The sequence below is a fragment of the Dermacentor variabilis genome, chromosome 7 (genome assembly GCF_050947875.1).
Source record: "Dermacentor variabilis isolate Ectoservices chromosome 7, ASM5094787v1, whole genome shotgun sequence".
NCBI classification, from domain to species: domain Eukaryota; kingdom Metazoa; phylum Arthropoda; class Arachnida; order Ixodida; family Ixodidae; genus Dermacentor; species Dermacentor variabilis.
In genome coordinates this window covers 92,197,932-92,220,862 of record NC_134574.1, presented here as the reverse complement: position 1 = coordinate 92,220,862, position 22,931 = coordinate 92,197,932, and the positions used below count along the sequence as shown (strand labels likewise).

General features: G+C 45.2%; 1 protein-coding gene across 1 annotated transcript in view; it reads left to right on the top strand.

The window, feature by feature from the left end:
* The window catches only part of LOC142588737 (uncharacterized), an 83,411-nt gene that overhangs the window by 5,696 nt on the left and 54,784 nt on the right, over window positions 1–22,931 (top strand). The window contains exon 2 of the mRNA XM_075700554.1: window positions 13,774–13,877. Coding sequence (XP_075556669.1) covers window positions 13,774–13,877 — 104 coding nt within the window. The remainder of the gene's footprint in view (window positions 1–13,773; window positions 13,878–22,931) is intronic.

The window sequence follows — 22,931 nt, the reverse complement described above, 5'->3', positions numbered from 1 at the left end:
CACCCGACGGGAATTGATTTGGCGCACGGCAACTTAGAATCTTTAAAAGCGGTAACTTAAATCTGAAATACTCATATCATCAACCAAGACACAAAAGACATTATGCCACCAGCTAACCTTAATTCTTAACCTCACCTACTCTTCCACTCCGGTGAAAAAATAAATTTTTCCTGCCTACTACTCAATTTAGCATACTCTTTCAGGTTTTAACGCCTATATCAACTGTGTGAACCCCTTCTCCCATGTACAATTTCCCCCGCCCGCTTCTGCGCACGCCCCCTCCTGTTTGTTATTCCGGTTTCGTTTACCCCCTTCTCTTTTCCCTTCTTTTCTTATTATGTATTTTTTGAAAACCCCCTCACCAAAACATTCCGAAGTCAATATGCCTTTTTCGGCGCCTCAACCCAGAGTATCGTCCTTTCTGGATGCCTCCGCAACGACACCTACGTTGAGCGACTGGTGCAATGCCCCTTGAAAGACCATGCCGCTGCCTTTCAGTCACCCCATACATTGCACCGCAGACTCCTCGTCGCCATCCTAACTATTTCAAGATTACTCCACGTATTGCTACTATGCTCCTGAAGTCACCCTTTCAACTCATGTTTTTTGTTTATTTTTTTGTCTTTTGTGTTACTCGCGCACTGATCGCCTGGCCGGCTCTTCTGGTGCCACGGGAGCATGCCGCCAGCGATACCGCTGAATGCTTCCTGACCTCTCGCATCCCCAACACGCTCCCAGGTCTCGGTCTTTCTTAAAATTTTGTTTTTTCTCTTTCTTGTTATTTCTGTCTCCCCCTCTTTTTTTCTGTCTTTGGGTAGTCCTGACTTCCCCAAATTTTTTTGTTCGCAGCCTTTATTTCTTTTCTTTTGTTCCCGCGCTCCCACTCTCCCGTTCTTGTCACCCCTTCTTGGGAACAAAGCTCACAGACGTCGGACGACAGTGCTCGTTTCCTCTGAAGTCTCTCTCTTTAAAACCAGCCGCCAGCGACAACACCCGACGTGACGTCACTGCACTAACCCTTTAAAACTAACATGCCGAGGATGATGACGCCGCCTTTGACGAAGATAAGTCCTCCTATCGAAACGTTGGCTAGACTTTCTGAGGCCCTTTATCCCTGTTTTGTAACTTTGTACCACAGTTTGTGAGAAGAGACGTTCCATTACAGAAAAAAGTAAATGCACACTTTTAAACGTTTGTTAGAAGACACGTACCATTACAGAACAATGTAAGTGCATAATATTAAAGCAAATACTATAGAAATCAAGCCCTCTACAACCAGTACCTTGTGAAAAGAACATGTGACTATACGACACATTAAAAACCTTAACTCTCATTGTGTTTCGTGTACTCGGAGCATCTTTATACATTATAAAACTCAAAATTGACATTATCGCTCACATCTGCCCTGACGAAGTTGTATAACTATGGTCAACATTATAACAGCATCTTTTTTTTGGCACACGTACAATGCTCAATGATTGAAAGGCCATACTCAGAGATCATGGCGACCAGCGCTTTTTTGCGCCACCGCTGATCGCTGAGTGGTTGCTGAGTTGGCCGAATACAGTTACAATGCATGCAAACGGTTCTAACTTTAATTTCATAAAAATGCATAATCTCAGTGTCACCAGCACCCACCGGTGCCGCAAGAAAGTACCGCATTGCATTTCAATCACTGAGCCCCGTAGATTTACGTTGTCACAAACAGATGCATCTTTGGTTCGCGATTTTTTTTTTGAAGAGAACACTTGAATGAAACTCCGTAAAAGGAATAGCCTACTATTATATTAGCCATAAGACTATTTATTTATAGCAAATGTATGTACTTGCACACAAGTTCACATAATGTTGGGCTGCCAACCTAAATAACCCATGTGTCTAGCCATCTTGGCGGAACGAAGAGGCAAGACTCACTTTTTTGGTGGACAGAACAATAAAAAAATTGACACAAATTGACACAATGCGTGACCACTGAACTTTAAGGCATAGGCGAAGATCCCTGTATCCGCTTTGGATAAGAAAGATGAGCGGCTCATTCGCTCTGAGTACGGGCCCGAAATGACGGTCCTTGACCATAGTTGACATGGAAGTGCGCGTATTACACGTTTATGGTGCTGGAATGTTCAATAATATCCCCCCTTTAAAGGATAACATTTCAACAAGTGTAATGAAACAGGCACTTTGGGAGTAAAGAGCCGCCTATCTATGGTGATCATTTACATTAGTTGACCTAAAGGCTAGTTTACTGCACGTTTGCGCTGCAACACTGATGCATGAAATTTCATCTCGCCAAAGTATTTCTTGTGCTGTTTTTTTTACAAAACTGTATAGGATGCTGTTGTATAAAAACACGCTTATTATAGCAAGGTGTGAAACGAACATTTGCAAGCAAACCAAGACAGTACAGTTATAATGAAACGTATTGCTTAAACAATACCGGGGGTTGCCTTTCTGGTTGTGGAGTATGATTAGACGAATCATTACTCTTAGATGTGAGCTGGAATTCTGTGTATTGCTTTTCTAAGTTTTTTTTCAGAAGCCCTGTTTTGTGACGGTATGTTAGACGGAAGCCCAGCACATTCTTCAGCAGTGTATGAACCTGGTCACGGGAATGAAGCAGGAGGTTGAAATGGGGCGTATTTAGCAGAACCTTTACCAATAGAAACTGCAGAAAAAGGTTAGGAACTATCATCAAGGGATGGGTAGCCACTGCAATGACTCCCGTTGTCTAAGTATTGAAAATGATGCTGTCGTGTCGCATATTTCACCAGTTTGGAAATACTTCATCGCATGCCATTTTCCAGCTGGGAAGTACGGGATCCTATCCTGCGAATAGTGAACGGACCTAAGTATTTTGCACATCGGACGGAACTGCGTGAAGAAATTGAGGCTATTTTGTTGCCCGACGAGGATAAACGTATGATTTGACATTTTCCTCTTTTCGTAGCACGCATCTATACATTTCCTTGCACAAATAACGAAAAGCAAGTTCCGGACTGCTTGGAAGGATGTTTTCCACATCGAGACGAGTTCTGAATTGACTGTGAAGCAGCAAAGCCGGAGAAAGATATGTAGTCATATGTGGAGAAAACTTGTAGATTGACAGGTATGGAAACACTACAGAGCTAAAGTCTCTTTATTGCAACGGAGAAATCTGTATGAATTCCTTGATGACATGGTCTACCTGTCTGTTTGCCTGCGGGTAGTATAGTGAAGACAGGAAATGCTCGATCCTTCTTTCTTTTGAGAAAGTTTCGAACTCAGCAGGAACAAATTGTGGTTCATTGTTGGATATGATGGCATCAGGAATCCCTTATCCACTGAATGGAGAAATGAGACAGCTCATGATAACTTCAGATGTGACTGAAGCCATGAAGTAAACTTCAGGCCACATGAAAGGATAGTCAGTTATGAAAGAGGCAAAACGGGCAAACTGATGAGCAGGACCTAAAGTGCCTACTATGTTGATGGTTATTATTCCCATGGCGGAAGAGGCCTTTCCACATGTTCATGTGTAGCAAAACAATATTTAGCAGATTTATCTGCTTGCTCACAAGCAAAGCATTTTTGCATGGGTTCGTCAACCTGTGCATCTTTGTGAGGCTGCAAGCAGATGCCTCTGAGTCTGAGTGTTGTTTTGCTGATGCTCAAATTATCCTCATGAGCGAAGGACACGAGTTTCTGACGCATGAAAGCTGGGAATAATGATACATTGTCTGATTTGTGCTTTGGTGATGCCCAAATTATCTTCATGAGCAAAGGTCACGAGTTTCTGACGCGAGAATGCTGGGAGGAACGATACATTGTCTTCTGAGAAAAACAATATCCATGTATAAGAATTCGGACTACATCAGAATCAGAATCAGAATCAGTATCAGTTTATACATGACAAAATGAGGATAATTACAACATATGTATATACAGAAGGAGGTCCCGTAGTTAGAAACTAAAATGGGACCTCCTGGGCACGATGACTAGAATTAATAATACATACAACAATGGCAACATGAAAAAATTAACGAATAAAGGTTTTAGGAGACAAGGCATAAATGAACAGAAAAGCAGCATATGTACGTATTAAACAAAAACAAGGCTTAGACTTAGTTAACGAAAGGTGAAACTACAAAAATAGCTAAGAAGAAAGAAAGTAAATATATATATATATATATATATATATATATATATATATATATATATGCGGGAAGGACATAGAGAGACAAAGAGAAAGTTAATAATACAACTCATACTATACTCAAATGGGAAAGTCGGAGGAAGCTATAAGAAAATACTTAAGTTCTCTACGAAATCTGTGAGCTTTCAACATTTTAAATGGAATGGTGATGTATTTCACAGGGATAAAGTTGAAAAGTGTAATGACTGCTTACCATAGTTGGTGCGAACTAAAGGTAAAATGAAATTAGTATCTTCTGCAAATCTAGTATTATTTGTATTAGTAAGGGATGTCTTCGGTATCATGGTTACTAGAATATCATTGTTTAATGCCCTAAAAATAAATATGGCAATGTTATATTTAACAAGGTCAGTCACATTCAAAATATTATGAGAATGTAACAGCCGAGTTGCGCTAATGCAACGAGGCGAAAATGTTATTAGCCGAATAGCTCGATTCTGAATGACTTGCAAAGAAGTTAGGTGACTGTTATAAGTGTTTCTCCATGATTCAATGCTATAGTTAATATGAGAATGAACAAAAGCATAATAAAGCGACATGGGAGTAGAAAATAATAAATATGGTCGTGCTTTGATTAAAACGCGTATCCCGTATGCCATTTTCTTTTTAACATTTGCAATGTAAAGGCGAAATTTGAGATGGCAGTCAAATTCCGCACCTAAATAGGTGCAATGATGAACTGCATTGATTAGGTGATTGTTGATTGATGTAGACCGAAGGAGCTCAGGCGATCGCTGATCGCCTGAGCTCCTTCTCCCCGCATACAGAGCGCAGACAGCGTTGTCTGTATGCGGGGAGAAGACTAGAGAAGAAACAGGAGGAAGGGCAAGTAGTTGCACAAAAGTCTGCCTCGTCGACAGTAGTTGTATTTCCGAGCTGTCGTGTTCCCTCGATATGGCAGCCAGAACGCGGGGCCCACGAAGTAAAGCCAACGGCCGCAGGCAAGGAGCGCCGCAGAAAGAAGAGGGATTCCTTGTACGAGAAGCAAACGTACACTCACGTTATTTCAAAAGATTAGAAGGGAGCACGTCGCAGCACCCTCATTAGGTTTTGCGCGGCGTGAAGTTAGCGCTCCAAACAATCTGAAAATGAAACTCCGGATTTTACAGATTCCTTGCTGCAATACGATAGCCATGTGGAAGCTCGCGGTCTCACTTGTCTCTTGTTTTCCAAATATTGCTGTTTTCCTTGTTTTATGCAGGTCAGAAAGCAACTAATGGTTATACTTCCGAAAGGACTCATAGCTCAAGCTTGCCGTATGTTAACAAAATCGGAACCCAGCCTACGAATACCTTAATATTTTTAAAGCATATCTTCTTCGGAATAAGAATGCATATTTGCTAAAAATCAAATGCAAGCAAGACAAGATTGTGATACCCTTGGTGCAACAAACAAGGCTACAGTGTTGAAGCTCTGAAAACGCCAATGAGCTTTGACGCATCACTTTTATTTCACTAGAAAGAAAATATCGCAATCATAAAATAACACGAACAGAAGATGCATTTTCACGCGGATATTGGACATCCTCGTTCGAAGTCAAATTACTCAGAAAATAATGCACGCGCAAACTGTTCTGGGTCTAAGTATGGGCAAACGTTGCGCCACTTGCTCATATCCATGCCGCACAGCGTCATTAAGAATGTTATGAAACTTGACTAAACCAGTATAAAGCTTGTCAACCCTTAGCAGTCGTTAACAACCTTACGGGACCAGATCGGACTCTTATCAAACCTTATCGGTTTTTATGAGCCTTTACGGACTCGATGCGATCCTTACCAACCCTTATCGCTCCTTATCAACCTTATCGAACTTCACCCGATTCTTAACAACCGGTATCTGTGCTTGCTAACATTATCACATTCAGTCCGATCACTATAGACGCTTGTCGCTCTTTTGCACCTTATCCATCTGCGTCGAACCATTATCAATCATGATGAGACATGTATAGCCGATTATCACTACTTATCTTTACACTAAAATAGTTAACTGCTGATCTGTCTCTGTCGTGCGACGTGAAGCGCACGAACACTCATCGATCGGGGGCGTTTCTTTCGGTGAAAGAACGCCCCGACGGAAAGTACATACCAAGGCCACGGAAGTGCACCAGGATTGTGCCTCGATTGGCGTAAAACTTTCTGCGCAATCGTAACTTTTCTGATGTCTACAATACATAAATTCGGCTCCACCTGAGGTTCTAGAGATGGCTTTTATTCCACCATCAGCAAACGTTTCAAGAAACCATTCATAGAAAGTGCATTTAGAGCGCAGCTCTTTGGCACCCGTTCCTGCGTTTCGCGTCTCCATCGTGCCGCGTCGTCGTCCCTCACCGTAACCAGCTCTATAGCTGGAGCCAGCGCGCAGCTCTAGCTACGCCTGCTCCTGGCGCCATTGCTTGCGCACGCACGGCACAAGACTTGCTCTCTACGCCCCTCCTCCAATGTCACCCCTGTGCGGCGGCAATCAGAGCGCCGGCTCTCTGGAGGCTGACCCCGCTGATGCGCTGATGCGCTGCTGCGCAAGCTGACACGCATAGCCGCCGCCGCTCGGCACTGCGTGTAGCCCTCCCGCCTCCTGCGTGGCGGCTACCACGCGGTTGTCGATGCACCGGCTCAGTATCCAAAGCCGAAACGCTTCCCAAGCGGAAATGCAGAGTCACGTTTAGCTCAATCGCAAGCAGCGTCAGCGGCGTCAGTCAGTCACTGCCATCTCTACGCCGCGCAACGTTGCGCAACTTCCCAATAAGCGAGGCAGTTGCGCCAAGCTTCGCTCCGTTTGCGGTGGCTGGTGCAAAGTGTTTAGCACGAGGCTGATTATCCGAGGCTCACCAACGGTTAATATTATGATATAATCCGTCTGCCTATATAAATGGTTTGTTCCCAGCCAGTTCTGAGCCGTGAGCGAGGCAATAGGTAGAAGTCCTTCGTCTGCTGCTGCTACTAAATGAGCAGCCCGAGCAGAGGCCCAGTGCCGTCGCCGCCAGGATCCATAGGTGTGCAACGCCGAACCAGGCATGCGTTCCACAAGTAGAGCATATATCTATCTAATCATCCGACCGCAGTGGTTCCTTCAAGGCATTCAAGAACTGGGAGTGGAGTGTTTCTTGATGAAGGAATATGGTGTTCAGAACAAAAAATTATCTGTGTAGCTGTGCATACATGTCTTCTTCGTATTCCTGCCCCAATATATTGATAAGCCGGAACAGCTAAAGAGCTGGGCTCAAGTTTCGCATTAAGAAGTAACGTGATCGTTGGCAATTTTTTATACATTATCTTTGTAGCGCTTCGTCTTCCGTAGCGCACAGGTTTCCTCGTTGGTTAGGTAAAGAAATGCTTACACATCTAAATTTGTTGAAAGTGGTAAAACAAAATGCAAAATATTTATTATACATTTAACAAGCGTACATAAGGTGGCGCTTTCCGCGCTTTTACCTTCGGCATGCACATCACCATCTTTGTCATCACCTAATGTATACAAAAGTGAACTCAGTTCATTTTTCAAAATCTAATAACTTTTTTTCCTGGCTGCACTAATTCACTTTCTGTAGTTCTCGTGACAAGCACTGCTGTCGTCACCATAGGAGACAAAGGTTTAAAACGCAAAATTTTGGCGATGTATTCAGTTTAGAGAATGACGAATAATTGGGACCAATGATACTTCCTTGCAACACCAGAACCCTTATTGCCTGCCGGTAATGTTCACCAATGAATGGCATTATCATCACACTGCATTGTTTCGCTAGGCATGAACCGTGAAGAACTAGCGCAGTACCTCTGATGACATATACTTCTAACTTGCGAAGCAGCATTTTCTGGTTGGAAAAAATCAATGTATTCATAAACTGAACATTTTAAGAATCCAAACAAGGCCTCGCTTTGTTTGAACCAATTCAGCGGATTAGCATAATATACAAGATTACTATCCAATCTCGTCATAATCAACGTCGATTTTATTATCGTATAAGCTATCATACCAGCGATAAAGTTTTCAATTCCAGCAGCATATCATGATGAATTTCAATACAGAAAGCACCGACGTTCTGAGAGAGCTGTCGCCGGCAGTTGACATCATTTGGAGGTTTATTATCAGGCGTCTCACCGATACGAAAATATATCTGGATAGCCAATGTTAACAACACTTTGTTTGTTTTTTTGTCGTGAATCGAAGCAAAAAAGCTCTTTGGATAAAAGTACCGGCCCTTGGATGGGAACATGGAAGCGAAAAATATAGTTGTTTTAACGCTCTCATCAGTCCCGTCTCTCGACTTTCAAAGTAGGCGATTATGAAACGCGATGATGGTCGTGTTTACAAAAATGTGCCCCCATGTATTCCCTGAAAAAGCTGAAACTTGGAAGTACGCTTGCTTTTCCTTATTTGCAAAGAATAGAAGCTGCTTTCCTCGCCAGCAAGGACGGTGTCACAAGCGCGTACTGATACAGCTAGCGCTAAATTGAACGAAATTGATATTTGTCTAAAATTTGAAAATGCGCAAAAGCACCATAAGATGTGAACCATTTAGCGACAGACGGAGACAAAGAACTGCATGGGCTCAGATTCTAAGCGTTACGTTGTCTCTCGTGTCACCTACACTTACACGATAGGGCAGGAGAAAAGAACTCTATTTGGTCGTGATCTTTAACGACGCGACAGAGCGCAGAAGCTACTGCATGAATGGTAATCAGCAAATGTCACACCCGTGGGTAATGCTGCTAATTGGATGTGAATAGACAATGATAGGCCGATGTTACTTTCGTCCGCAGTGAAATGTTTCACTATGTGTTGTACTCATTTCCTCGGTTTGAATTCGGAGGTTTGATGTGCCAGCGCTACGATATAATCATGAGGCACGTCGTAGAACAAAAACGCCGGAATAATTGGGACCAGCTCGGTTTCCATGCTGTGTACCTATATCTAAGTACACAAGCCTTCTAGCATGTGATGAAGGCGCCGTGTCATGTAATCGAATCCCGTACCTCCCTCATAGTAGCACAACGCCATAGGCCGTAGGCCCACTGCCCCGGCTACTCAGTGCTTTTAAGTCTTGTTTCGCAAAATCATGTTTTCAGGTACATGCAACATATTTTGCGCTAAGGTTTAGCCTGCATGAGTCAGTGCATGGAATTTATATCACATAGCATCGGTACTAAGCAACACTGATCTGGTAAATACGATTTTCTGTCGTAGTTTTAAAAATGAATAAGATTTCGTACTGCACAATCATGGTTTCTCGTACAGTCATTTCTCGGACTTCCAGATTCACTGTTTGGATGGATTAAAAAATATATATCAGAACAAGAACACTTCCCAAGTATCGTTGCGCCCGTTGTCAGCTGTGATTATGTCACCAGCCGTACTCCACTTTATCTTTATCAGATATGCAGCGCTAAAATAAAATCAATGATAGAGTTTTACGCGCCAAAACCACTTTCTGATTATGAGGCATGCCATAGTGGAGGACTCCAGAAATTTATACCAACTGGGATTCTTTAACATACACCTAAATTAAGCACACATGGGTTTTCACCCTCATGGGAATGCGGCCGCCGTGGCCGGGATTTAATCCCGCGACATCGTGCTCAGCAGCTCAACACCATAGCCACTGAGCAACCACAGCGGCTTGATATGCAGCACTATATTCCCCATTACAAATCAGTACACTGTCACGATATTCACACGCGAATACACACTATATTACTTACTCACACATCTCAATTATGTCAACATCTACAGTCTGACTTCAGCAACGTGATTTGGTCGTGTGATAAACACAAGATGATCTTAAACATATCAATGTACAAAAGCATTCTTTTCAGGAAATGCATCTGCAAGGCGTATGTTTTTATGCAGCATTCTTACAAGCATATGGACGACAGCTATATCTATGTAGGTACAAGCCATAACGCAAAAAAAATTTTCCCAATAGTACATCACCGTTAATGCGTATACGTTACGTTGTTGTGGTCAGTTCTCGCAATTTTGTGACGTTCCGTGTCAAGCAAGCAAAGTTGGCGCAACCTGATGAACTTTTACCAGTAGCGTAGAGTTCATGGTGAAAAAGGCAGAACATCGAAAGTGATGATTTTTCTTTCGATTGGCCTAACTATGTGCACCCAGCGTGCTCACGCCATATCAGATGGGGAGTTGTGCCTGATTTCAAGGCGTCGCAAGACAGCCAGGCAAGGCGGGAGGTGACAATTGTGGACGTCAAGTGGCAGAAATAGAATAAAACTGGATTGGAATACCTTTACGCCATAGTGCCTCAGGAGACACACATAGAAGAGGCGACGTTGTTCACAGGAATAAGCTCAATCATTCTCCCTGATGTTCTGGATGAACGTAGAGATACTGCTCTGTTGCGTCGCTTATTGAATGATTGCACTGTTTTTATCTTAATCGGAAGTTTAGTAGCTTCTCTGCAAGCATTGCTAGGATCAATGTGAAGGCCAATACTCTTGCTCGAAGTGCCTATCAATGATGTCACCTCCGCTCATGGCCATCCTTCTTGGTCGGTGCCCATCACGGTCGAGCAAAGAAGCGAAGTAAAAGCTCAAGAGAAAGATAGAGAGAGAAATATATTTATCGTTTAAAGATTTTAGTGCCACTTGTGCCGAAGGGCGGCTTCTCAGTCTCGGACTCCAGTAGGCACCGCCACGCACCGGGCCTGGTCGTGGACACTCAATTGAGTTTTCAGGTCAGTATGGGTGAAGGTGGCGGCCCTTTGTTCCATTTAAGATTTTTTCGCTTATTGGTATGAATTTGAAATTTCGGGCAGCTAATTGCACGCCCATATCACATGGGGCAAATTTAGCTTCCTCCGGCACAAAGGCAACTTGTTGGCATATGTGCTTCGCCAGATGGTAAGCCACCTCCCAGATGTGACATGTGTTTGTCTAGATTATGCAGTATAGGCCAGTCCCCTCCACAGTTAATTATGGATTTTGCGCGGCGAGTTCTTGGTGTGCACGACGTTGATGTTCTAAGACCTCGCACACTATATTTGATTGTTGTTTTCGTTCAGGGTGTCAGTCTTTGCTCGCATTGAACTCTCGCGAACAAGATCGTCTGGCCCTGTGTTACCGTTGACAGCAGCATGTCCCATACACCATCCATTCTGATGTTCTTGTCTTAGTCGATGGCCCAAGAAGCGTAATCCTGCGAATTCTTCCGTGGAGGAAGAGTCGGCAGGTCACCTGGGAGTCTGGGTCCTTATCGCCACAACTACTGAAGCCGCCTCCGCTGTGCTGCAACAGCCCAGTAGTTAACCAGTACTTTCCACCAGTAACCAATACTAACGAGTTAACCAGTACAGTAGCCGAGTACTTTCTGCTGCAGAAAGTAGTTACGGTTCCTGGATTTCAAGAAAGCCACAAAGAATCCACAATAACGTGTCCCCTAATGTCGTGTGGTGCGTGTGCGTGTGTGTTGCATAGGGGTTATTGCCGAATTGTTTTTCTAATTGTTGGGATCAGGCTCAGCGAAGGGGAGCTCGTTCTTGGTGCTTTTGTAGGTCGCCTTGGCTACATTTATTCCTATTATTCAGAGTCGTCCTTTGCACACCTACTGAGTCTCGGCACCGTTTTGGGCAACCGGGTTTTGGAGTGTCCTTGTTGTTGGTGGTGTCGTTTAGTCGTTCATAGCATTCTTTGGCCCTGTTAGATGTTATCCAACGCATTATGCGTACTTTGAGGGGCATTCATGCTTGGAATTTAGCCCTTGTATCCTGCATTTGTCAAATACAGGAAAGCTAGGGCTCGGGCAGACATCGGTCCTGTGCCCTATTTAAGCTAAACATTTTACACGTTTGGATTGTATTTTTATATAAGAAACATGATCACCTGCATCTCCTCACATTACACTTGCCAGGGAAGAATTTTGCTGTAGAAGGTGCTAAAATATGTCTCGAATTCCCCGAGCATTATTGCGTAGATGATATCTGCTTCATGATTTCATGTTCTTCAGTGGTTTTTCATTCTTCCACTCAAGGCCATGTATAGATCATTAGAGGGTGGCTCCTAAGGTTGCTACATCCCCGTTTAAATAGTGCACATTGCAGTTGAGACGGATTGAGGTTAAATAACTCACCTGTACCACCGTTTCATGTTCTAGTGTCGATACAATAAAGATAATAAATACTGGTTTTCCGCCTAACCAAATTTTTACCACGGACCTACCCTGCACTCACTTCGGCAACTGATTCTGCTAATAGGGCCATCCGTCAAATGCCCTATGATGAGTCCTTTGTGCCATCTGAGAGTCACTTTAAGATCCTCTTTAGGTGGAGGTGGCGGCTTCTCGTAGATTGATTTCTTAAAAGGGACTGGATGCAGCGGTATAGTGCTCGGCTCGATGCTCTCCGCTCACGTGACCCGATTCCTTCGTTTTGATACTCTTCTAATTTGCTAGCTTCCCTTTGGCGAAGTGTTAGCAGCCCACGTCTTCTAGTTGTAATTGGCTGTGTGCTGTGAAACACGTTGCAGTCGAACGTCCCGTGGTTGTCAAAATGGCTGAACTGTAGTCCCCTTATGCTCGCTAATACATTCAATCATACTCAGAGGCCGCTTTCGACGCAGTGGCCTTTCGATGATATTGTTTTCAAAGTCATGGTAGCTGCACTCGAACCCCGCATACTCGACATCGGGCCGCTTCGCACGTGCGTCGCAGGTGGCGGCGTTTTCACATGGACTTGCAGCCGGTTGTTCTAGGGAGAGTTCTAATTAAGTTTCACAGTAAATATTGGATGTACATTCAAAGCATTTCGTGTCCCCTGGTTCCTCGGAAGTTGAGTAATGAGTTTGCATCCGCTTGTTCCGTGTTTCGTCCCACAAAACAGCTTCCTAAAGCGTTTTTGTATTAGCGCCATCTGACTCCGTCAGCATTACTGGGAGAGCCATAAGATTTAAAACTTGAGTTTCTCGCGTGTATTTGCCAAAGACAGAAAAAGAGCACACGAACATCATTTTGGCAAACACAAGTGAGTGTTAGTGCAGCGCTGTTGAAAAAAACTTGTTTTTGTAACACCATTTACTTGACACTGCTGATATAACGTGAATGGTATGCTATAATAAATGTGTAACGAGAGTGAACGTTTCGCTAATCTTTCCGAAGGGTCGTCATAATCCTTTCCTCCTTGTTCTACCATCGTTATTAGGTCACAGTCTCCATCACCATCGTATATTTTGGCATTGTCAGCACATCAGCATTGTAACTTTCATGCAGCTGTCGTCACGGCGTTGTCGTCGCCCACATTGTACATCAGGCTCTCCTCATTCTAACAGAAGCGTCGTTGTTATACGCGATTACCTGGAGCTAGCAGAAGAAGTCCACGTGTTGAACTCATTCGCATGTAATTGACTTAGACCCACTCAGTGTGTTACGCACTCTATAAATTGAAGAAGCGCGCAGAACAGAGATAGAAATAAATAGTAAACAATCCACACATCTTTTCCGTCTATACATGTGCGTACAAGTTACTTTAGCTCAAATATACGTTGCATCCATTCCTGTGCACAACTTGCGCCATCTGCAGCTCTTGAAATACCTCGTGATTCTAATTCTGCACAATCTCTGCCTCTTTTTTTCTGTAGTATGGCTGGAAGCTCGCAGACAAGGACGCATATATAAACAGCACGTTGAGACCACCCTTGTACGATGGCTGGACATTTCGAGTGTTTTTTTACTGTGTGGATCCGTGAGTATATTATAAAGCTGTACAAATCTGTGCATTGCACAGGATAAAAGGCAAAACCGAACTGATTACTGAGTACTGAGAACTGATAACTGAGTACAAACGCCTCTTTGGTATTCGTTTATATTTAGGAAAAATAGTCACGTTCTGCCCACATAGGCCTTCTCAGGCAGCGAATGCAGTTAAGGAGGAAAAAAACTGCTATTCTTCATATTTCTGACACTATCATTGTGCGAATGCTGAATTGTCTGCTGTATCACCGAAAGGTCAACAACGTGCTCGTACTTGCTTGGTTTGGATTGAATAATAAACAGCGTCTTTCATACACAGAGCGCAATTATTATCACAGCGGTACTATTCGACCCACAAACTCACTACGTACACATTATGAAGTTCTCATTTTACAAATATTGGAGAATTGTGTTAAGTTATTGCGCTTTTGTTTTGCGGAGAGCGCGGCGCACTCTTCACACAAATTTGTCTGTGCAAATAAACATATGCGTGTGTACGACAGTGTTGCGTTGCTACCAAACTACTCCAGGAAGGTGACGGCGTCATGTCTTAGACGCAAGTACACCATCACTGTACCTAACATACCATGGTGGTTCATGCCTCCAAGCACACTGGGCGGACGCTGTAAAATCGGTAAATTGATTGGTTAACTGATTTCGCGATGTCACAAATTGCGCAATTCAGCTTGCCTAATCCTGGCTCGTCAGCAGAGGGAAAAATTGAGCGCATACCAAGGCAACAATTATATTAGCGACTAGATGGTTCCGAGAATTTTATAGTCTCACTAGATTCAGTTTATTATTCACACAGCACCTATTGGCAAATATAATAGGGTGCCCAACCCTTTTAACTTTTTATTAGTACAGCGAATACCCTCATCTAAAGTTACCTTCAAACACCTTCAACACGGCAGAATGTCACGTTCTTTGTATAGAAAGCGACATTTTTAATAGATTCTAGTGCTTCGCATGGCTGCCTGCTTACTGCGTGCTAGGTGTTTTTTGGACAGCTGCGGTTCGGGCAGGTATGTTTGCGGAGATAAATAAGAACAATATATTGAACTACTACAGAAGAGGCGTATATGAGCCTCTGGTTGATGAACAAGCAAGCAGACAATATTATCAATACTTATTTCTTTGCTTCCTGTATAGAACCTGGACATTAATTGGTGGCTATCAGGCATTCGTAAGCTACACCAACGTGTTAATTGGATGGTGAACTATATTCACCACTTTCTTGGATATACTTTGTTCTCTTTGACTTACGCAGTAAACATTCGCGTATTCGTTTTTAGACAATCCTGTAGAGTGCGCATGATATATTGAATTTCATAAATGAAACTTGGAACTTCATATCAGCTCACAAATATTTTTAACACACTCACTCCCTCACGTATTTATTTACATTTCGGGGATGAATAATTTATCAAGGGTTTCTTTTTGCCATTCGACAAGTGTTACTTAGAAAGGGGCCGTTCAAGGCAATTATTCCAGAGTGCGTATGGACCAGTGCGACATCAGTGGTGGATAGTACCTAAATCCTGCCCCAGACGTGTCGCACTTTGCACGTATGTGCCATCACCATTCTTACCTCAGCCAACGTGACTATGTCACATAGTGTGACTATAAAGGACGCAACAGAAAACTGAATGGCAGAAGCTTATTGTTTTGTTGAAAGAACTTGGGCCCACAGAAACAAGAGACACTGAAAGCACAATCACAATAGCGAACACACTCAGTGATAGCTGAAATCTGATTGCGTGTCAGGCGCACTAGCTTTTATGCATGAGTCTTCGAAGCTTCTAGAGTAATCACTGGGGCCCATGTGTCTTTCAGCGAGTACTGTACAATTTCGGTCGCTCATACAATGAGATTGTGCAAGCTTTGGTGACAACAAATAAAGGATAGAGCCATCGATAACACACGAGAAACTCCCCAACGTGCCGTCGCGCCCTGCGTTGACAGATAACGTTCTCCATTTGCTAGCCCGTGAAAAGTGGTCACCTAAGAAAGATAAACAAGCACAAGTGCCAATGCCCCCTGTGAAAAAGCATCGTGCTGATGCTACAAACAGAAAAGACGCAAAAACAAAAGCATACTTATTTTAAAGGGAAAAAACAACAAAGAAATCAAGTTCGAACAACAAATTCCAAACGTAGCAAGTTCAAAGTTCAGGTATGCAAACTTCCAAAGTTCATTAGTGCTTGCTGAACGGCTGAAGTCGCACAACATGAACTATTTCTGGTCCCGAGCGGTGCCGCATTTATTGGGAAATGTCGTCTGGCACGACCTCATAGTCGAATGCGCCAATGCGTTGGATGATCTAATAGAACCCGAAATCGCGGTGCAAACGTTTCTCGCTAAGTCCTCGTCGACTTATCGGGGTACAAACCCAAACACGGTCGCCGCGCTTGTACCCGAAATAGCGCCATCCAAGATTCTAGTATCGGCTATGGGTATCGCGCTGGTTGTTGATGCGCAGGTGGGCGAACTGTCGGGCTTCTTTGGCGTGTTGCAAATAGGCTGCGACGTCGAGATTATCTTCGTCGGTGACGTACGGCTGCGTTGGCGTCGAGAGTCTTCGTAGGGTTCCTGCCGTAAACAGCTTGAAAGGCGTGATCTTCGGTGTTTCTTGCACCGCCGTGTTGCAAGTGATGGTTACGCACCACAGGACGGTCTCCCACTTCTTGTGTTCAACGTCGACGTACATTGCGAGCATGTTGGCGATGGTCTCGGTCAGGCGCTCCGTAAAACCATTCGTCAGCGGGTGTGAGGCAGTTGTCCTGGCAAAATGGTTTGTGTGAGCTCAGTAGTCAAGGCCATCCCTCTGTCGGTGATGAGGAGTTTGGGGGCATCGTATTGCCGCAGGTTGTTCTGGACAAAGAATTCAGCAACTTCGACAGCACTACTTTTAGTGAGAGCTTTCGTTTCAGCGTAGTGGGTATGGTAGTCGGCAGCCACGACGATTCACTTGTTCCTGATGTTGACCTCGGAAAGGGCCCGAACAAATCTCGATGGGCTCATCCCATCGGCCGCGCAGGTGTTGCCTTGTTCCGCTGGCAGTCTCGACATGTTTCGACGTAACGGGTGACGTCGGCGATCAGGCGCGGCAAATAGTACCCATCTCGTATTTTTTCAAGCGTACGGCAAAGCCGGAGTGCCCGGGCTGTCTCATCTTTGCACAGGGCGTGCAGCATTTCTGACTAGAGTCCTGCGGTTTCTTCATCACCACGACGTCCTTTCGTCTGAAAAGGGAAGATAATCCGCGCCTAAATACCCTCGAGACAACGTCGGTCTTTCCTTGCAACTGCTCAGCAAGGCTTCTGATTGCTGGGGGCGCTCCCTGTTGCACTGCAATTTCATCTCCAGTTATTGTACCTAAAGAGGCGGTCCTATCTTATTTAGTGCGGGTTGGCGGGTCCATGGGAGCGCAAGACAGGCAGTCGGCGTCAGAGTGTTTTCGTCCGCACCTCCAGATCACACTGATGTCATATTTTTATAGTCAGAGGCTCCACTGGCCCGGGCTTCCAGAAGGGCCCTTTAATTTCACTAGCCAACTTAACGCGTGATGGTCGCTGGCGACTTTGAATGGCCTGCCATACAGGGAGCGGTGGAATTCCACTGTAGCCTAAATAATGAACAGGCAGTCCTTTTCGGTTGTAAAATATGTGCTCCTGCTATTGAACACGACTGGTTAGCGCACGTTATCACCCGCTGAAGTCCGTCTTTCTTCTGGACTAGGAGGGAACCTAGGCCTAGGCTAGTGGCGTCAGTATAGATTTCTGCATCCGCGTCCTTGTCGAAGTGCGCGATTACGGACGACTAATGCACGCGTACGTTCAGTTTTTAAAATGCGTTCGCTGGCGGCGTTAACCACTTGAACTCGACATTGTGTATATTGATATGTGTCAGCGGCAGAGTGATGCGTCAAAATACATTCACAAAGATCTTGTATAAGCAACACATGCCAAGGAATCTGCGCACTGCGTCGCGGTCTAAGCTGTCTTCTACGGGTCGGGACAGACTCCAGATTTGCTGATGACCTCGGCCGGGATCAAGAGCTGATCGTAAGCGAAGCCGCGCATTTCTAACTTCAGAGTGAGCCTTGAACACTTCATGACCTCTAGTACTGTCGCAAGCCGCCTAAGGTGACCGTACATTTCCGGCGAAGACGACGACGCCATCCAAGTAAACAAGACAGGTCTGCCACTTCCATCCTTCTAACACCGTATCTCTGACGCGCTGGTACGTTGCAGGCGCTTTGCACAGACCAAATGACATGACCTTCATGTCACAAAGGTCATCTGTCATGATGTAGGCGGGCTATTCGCAATCCCTCTCGTCGACTTCTATTTGCCAGTAGCCAGTCTTGATACCTATAAACGAGAAGTATTTATCGTTGCAGAGCCGAATCGATAAATACGTAGTTCCGGAGCCAAAATGTCTGCTCCGGAACTATGTTCGTCTGAGCAGATGCGGCAGAATCCGAGTGCACAAACGGTTTCCACATATTCCTCCATGTATGCGCCTGTCGGGCCCTGGTTGTTGGGCTGGAACTCCTGGCTAATGTTTGTCAGCATCACTTTCGCTTACTTCTGTCTGTTCGCGCGATCCCTCTTTCAACCCAAATTTCACGGTCGAGCAATTGACATTGGTCGCCCCTTGATGATGCCTTCTGCTACACGGTGTCTCGTTCCCGAGGGAATTCACAATGATGGAAGGAGGCGGGATGCTGACTTAGCCCTCAACAACATTGCAAGACCTCTCCGTCGCTACCGCTTGATCAGTGGACAGCGTTAGGGAGTTTGACGTCAGGCCGACGAATGCGTCGGGTTGGCTCAATAAGTCCATGTCAAGAATTGCGTCTCACCAGCACTGTTGCAGGACAACGAATGTCGCAGATTAGGTCTAGTCGGGTACTGTAGTTCCTGCTATTCAGATTCCGGCCGATTTTAGGAGGTGTCTTTCAGCTGTCCAAATTTGATGGCCCTCCCATGCAGCCTTGGCTTTCTTCAACTTTGCGATGAATAATCCACTGATTACGGGATATTCTGCTCTAGTATACAAGCGCGGTGACTTCAAGACCGTGGAGACGGACGTCGAGGCCTGCAGGTATTTGTCTTGCTTTGCAGTTAAGTCTTGGTATCAGATCACGGCTGCGTCGCGTTGACCTGCCGCTGGTGCGTGGGGCCATCAGGTCGTTTCTTGTAGGCGTGTTCTTGGCTTCCAAGCTTCGTCGTGATGGCTGCGTGTCGTTTCTGCATCGTCCAAATTGATCCTAAAGCGTTACTGTTGACGGCGAAGTGTCTTCGTCATTTCGATGTGCGGCTACCACACCTCCATCGGTTGCTGCTTTTTGTTTTCCGGGTATGGGCTTACGGACAGTACACGGGCTAGGCTAGTGTACGGTTGGTGCAGCTGCGACAGATGGCGTCCTAGCGACGGCGAACGCGAAGGACGTCGGGTCTCCACTATGTTGAGGCGAGGTAGTCAGTGATGCAACGTGACCGCTCACCAAGATCGTGACGTGGTGCTTTGACGGCAAAGCCTCGCAGTCTGAAGTCGCGGCATGAGCACCGGCGGTGGTAGCAGTAGCTTGGAGCATGCCATACATAATTCTTCCTTTGGTAGCTGCGCAAGGCGACTGGAGGGCAAACTGGCGGCTGCGGTGGTGAACAGCGTAACTGCGACGCTACCGCGGTTTCGCGCGAAAGAAGAGCCTGACAGTGGGATACGACGACGTCAGGCATCGCTTTCGGCTGAGGCCGGATCAAGTGGAAGCTCTATGCGACTGGTGAACATCTTGAGGGATGATGTGAGCAATGGATGCTATTTGTGGCTACATCGGAGTGATCAACTTATGAAGCTCTTGTCGTAAACGCAGGTTGTATGTGCCCAGTGATTAAACTCTGGTATAGTATGTTGTGTTGCTGCAGTGGTGTAATTGTCTGCTCCTTATTTCCAATGTTTTCTAGATGATGGTGGCCTCGTGAAGAAATTTTCCGATGGTCTTCGGTGGGCTCGGTGTCATTCCAGCAAAAAGTTTTTGCCGTGTGTGCCGGAAGAGAGGCGAAAGCTTACAAGCGGGTACGTTCTAGAGGGTGGCACCGACGAATGTAGTTCATACGGTGAACCACTGCTAGGGCGGCTGCAGCGCTATTCTCGATGAAGTCAGTCTTGACAATACTCCGCCCATTCTTTGTCCATTAGGGGAATGCCAATGCAGCGCGGTCGCATGGCTGTACCTCGCTGGGTTTCACTGATTGTGGTGCTCAGTACATCACCGATGACAGTGCTTTGTGCGCCTATCTATTAGCAGTCAATATTGACGGCTATTGGCTGCTAATAGATGTCGGGTACAAGCGCGGGTACAAGCACTATGTCGCGTACAAGCGCGGCGACGGTGTTTGGGTTTGTACCCCGATAAGCCGACGAGGACTTAGCGAGAAACTTTTGCACCACGATTTCGGGTCCTACAAGATCATCCAACGCATTGGCGCATTCGACTATGAGGTCGTGCCAGATGGCATTTCCCAATAAATGCGGCGCCGCTCGTGACCAGAAATATTTCACGTTGTGCGACTTCAGCCGTTCAACAAGCAGTAATGCACTTTGGAAGTTTGCATACCTGAACTTTGGATTTGCTTTCCCTGGATTTTATTGCTGTAAACTTGGTTTCTTTGTTGTTATTTTCCCTTTATAATAAGTATGCTTTTGTTTTTCGGCCTTTTCTGCTTCTAGCATCAGCACGATGCTTTTTCACAGGGGGCATTGGCACTTATGCTTGTTTATCTTTCTTGGGTGACCGCTTTTCCCGGGCTAGCAAATTGAGAACCTTATCTGTGAGCGCAGGGTGCGCCTGCACGTTGCTGAGTTTCTCGTGTGTTGTCGATGGCTCTATCCTTTTTTGTTGTCACCAAAGCTTGCACAATCTCATTGTATGAGCGACGGGAATTGTACAGTACTCGCTGAAAGACACATGGGCACCAGTGATTACTCTAGAAGCTTCGAAGACTCATGCATAAAAGCTAGTGCGCCTGACACGCAATCAGATTTCAGCGATCGCTGAGTATGTTCGCTATTGTGATTGTGCTTTGAGTGTCTCTTGTTTCTGTGGGCCCAAGTTCATTCATTAAAACAATAGGCTTCTGCCATTCAGTTTTCTGCCGCGTCCTTTATAGTAACACTATGCGACAGAGTCACGATGGTTGAGGTAAGAATGGTGATGGCACATACGTGCAAAGTACCACACGTCTGGGGCATGATTCAGGTACTATCCACCACTGATGTCGCACTGCTCCATACGCACTCTGGAATAATTGCCTTGAACGGCCCCTTTCTAAGTAACAGATGTCGAATGGCAAAAAGAAACCCTTGATAAATTATTCATCCCCGAAATGTAAATTAATACGTGAGGGAGTGGGTGTGTTAAAAATATTTGTGAGCTGATATGAGGTTCCAAATTTCATTTATGAACTGCAATAGAAAACGCGCATTCTATAGGATTGTCTAAAAACGAATACGCGATTGCTTATTGCGTAAGTCAAAGAGACTAATGTATATCCCAGAAAGTGGTGAATATAGTCCACCATGCAGTGAACGAAATGGTGTAGGTTACGAATGCCTGATAGTCGCCAATTAATGTCCAGGTTTTATAGAGGAAGCAAGGAAATAAGTATTGATAATATTGTCTGCTGGCTTGTTCACCAACAAGAGGCTCATATACTTCCCTTCTATGGTAGTTTAATATATTCTTCGTATATATGTCCGCAAACATACCTGCCCAAACCGCAGCTGTCCAAAAAACACCTAGCACGCAGTAAGCAGGCAGCCATGCGAAACACTAGAATGTAATAAATATATCGCTTTCTAAATAAAGGACGTGACATTCTGCCGTTTTGAAGGTGTTTGAAGGTGACTTTAGATGATGGTATTCGCTGTACTAATAAAAAGTTGAAAGGGTTGGGCATCCTATTATATTTGCCAATAGGTGCTGTATCAATAATAAACTGAATCCAGTGAGAGGATATAGTTCTCGGAACCATCTCATCGCTAATATAACTGTTGCCTTGGTATGCGCTCAATTTTTTCCTCTGCTGACGAGCCAGGATTAGGCAAGCTGAGTTGGGCAAATTGTGACATCGCGAAATTAGGTAACCAATCAATTTACTGATTTTACAGCGTCCGCCCAGTGTGCTTGGTGGCATGAACCAACATGGTATGTTAGGTGCAGTGCTGGTGTCCTTGCGTCTAAGACATGACCCTGTCACCTTCCTGGTGTAGTCTGGTAGCAACGCAACATTGGCGTACACATTCATATGTTTATTTGCACAGACAAATTTATGTGAAGACTGCGCCGCGCTCTCTGAGCGCTGCTGATGATTTTGTTTAATAGTCGAACACGTGCTCAATTATAACATCGCCAAGCCATCCCAAGGTGAACTCGGGAACATGGCTGCAGCAGCAGCAACCCGTCTTATCGCTTCCAGTGGCAGAAACAGTCAATATCACGGCATAGACCTGTTCACCTACTTGAGTGACATAGTGTTTCAATGTAACTTTCTACTTTTCACAACGTCAGTTCGCTGGCTGTGTAACGAGTAATAGACCCACATCTGCGGAGACACTGTGGCAGCCAAATTAGCCTTTCCGAGCAAATTGGTGTGACTGGGCTGCGGAGTAAGGGTTCGTGCGATCGCTTCGGCTCCCCGCTGCTTCAAGCGTTGTGCGTGCACCGCGAACCTGGGCCATGCCCAGTCCAGTGGCGTGATCGGAGTACTCGGGCACCTACAAGGACCCAGGTTTCAACATGGACCGACAAACCTGCGAAGTGGTCACACTATATCGGAAGACTTAGAATGGAGATCGTGCGTCCTGCAGGTGCAACAGGTGCCGAAAGCAGTTGGGGCAACCCACACGGTGCCACTTCACTGAATTGGCACCGAATCAACACAGACCGCCTCGGCCGTCGACCTCTCTACGCGGCAAGTGATTTGACTCAAGTACTGCGTGAGCAAAAGCGTAAGTTTGACCCTGACCTATTGAC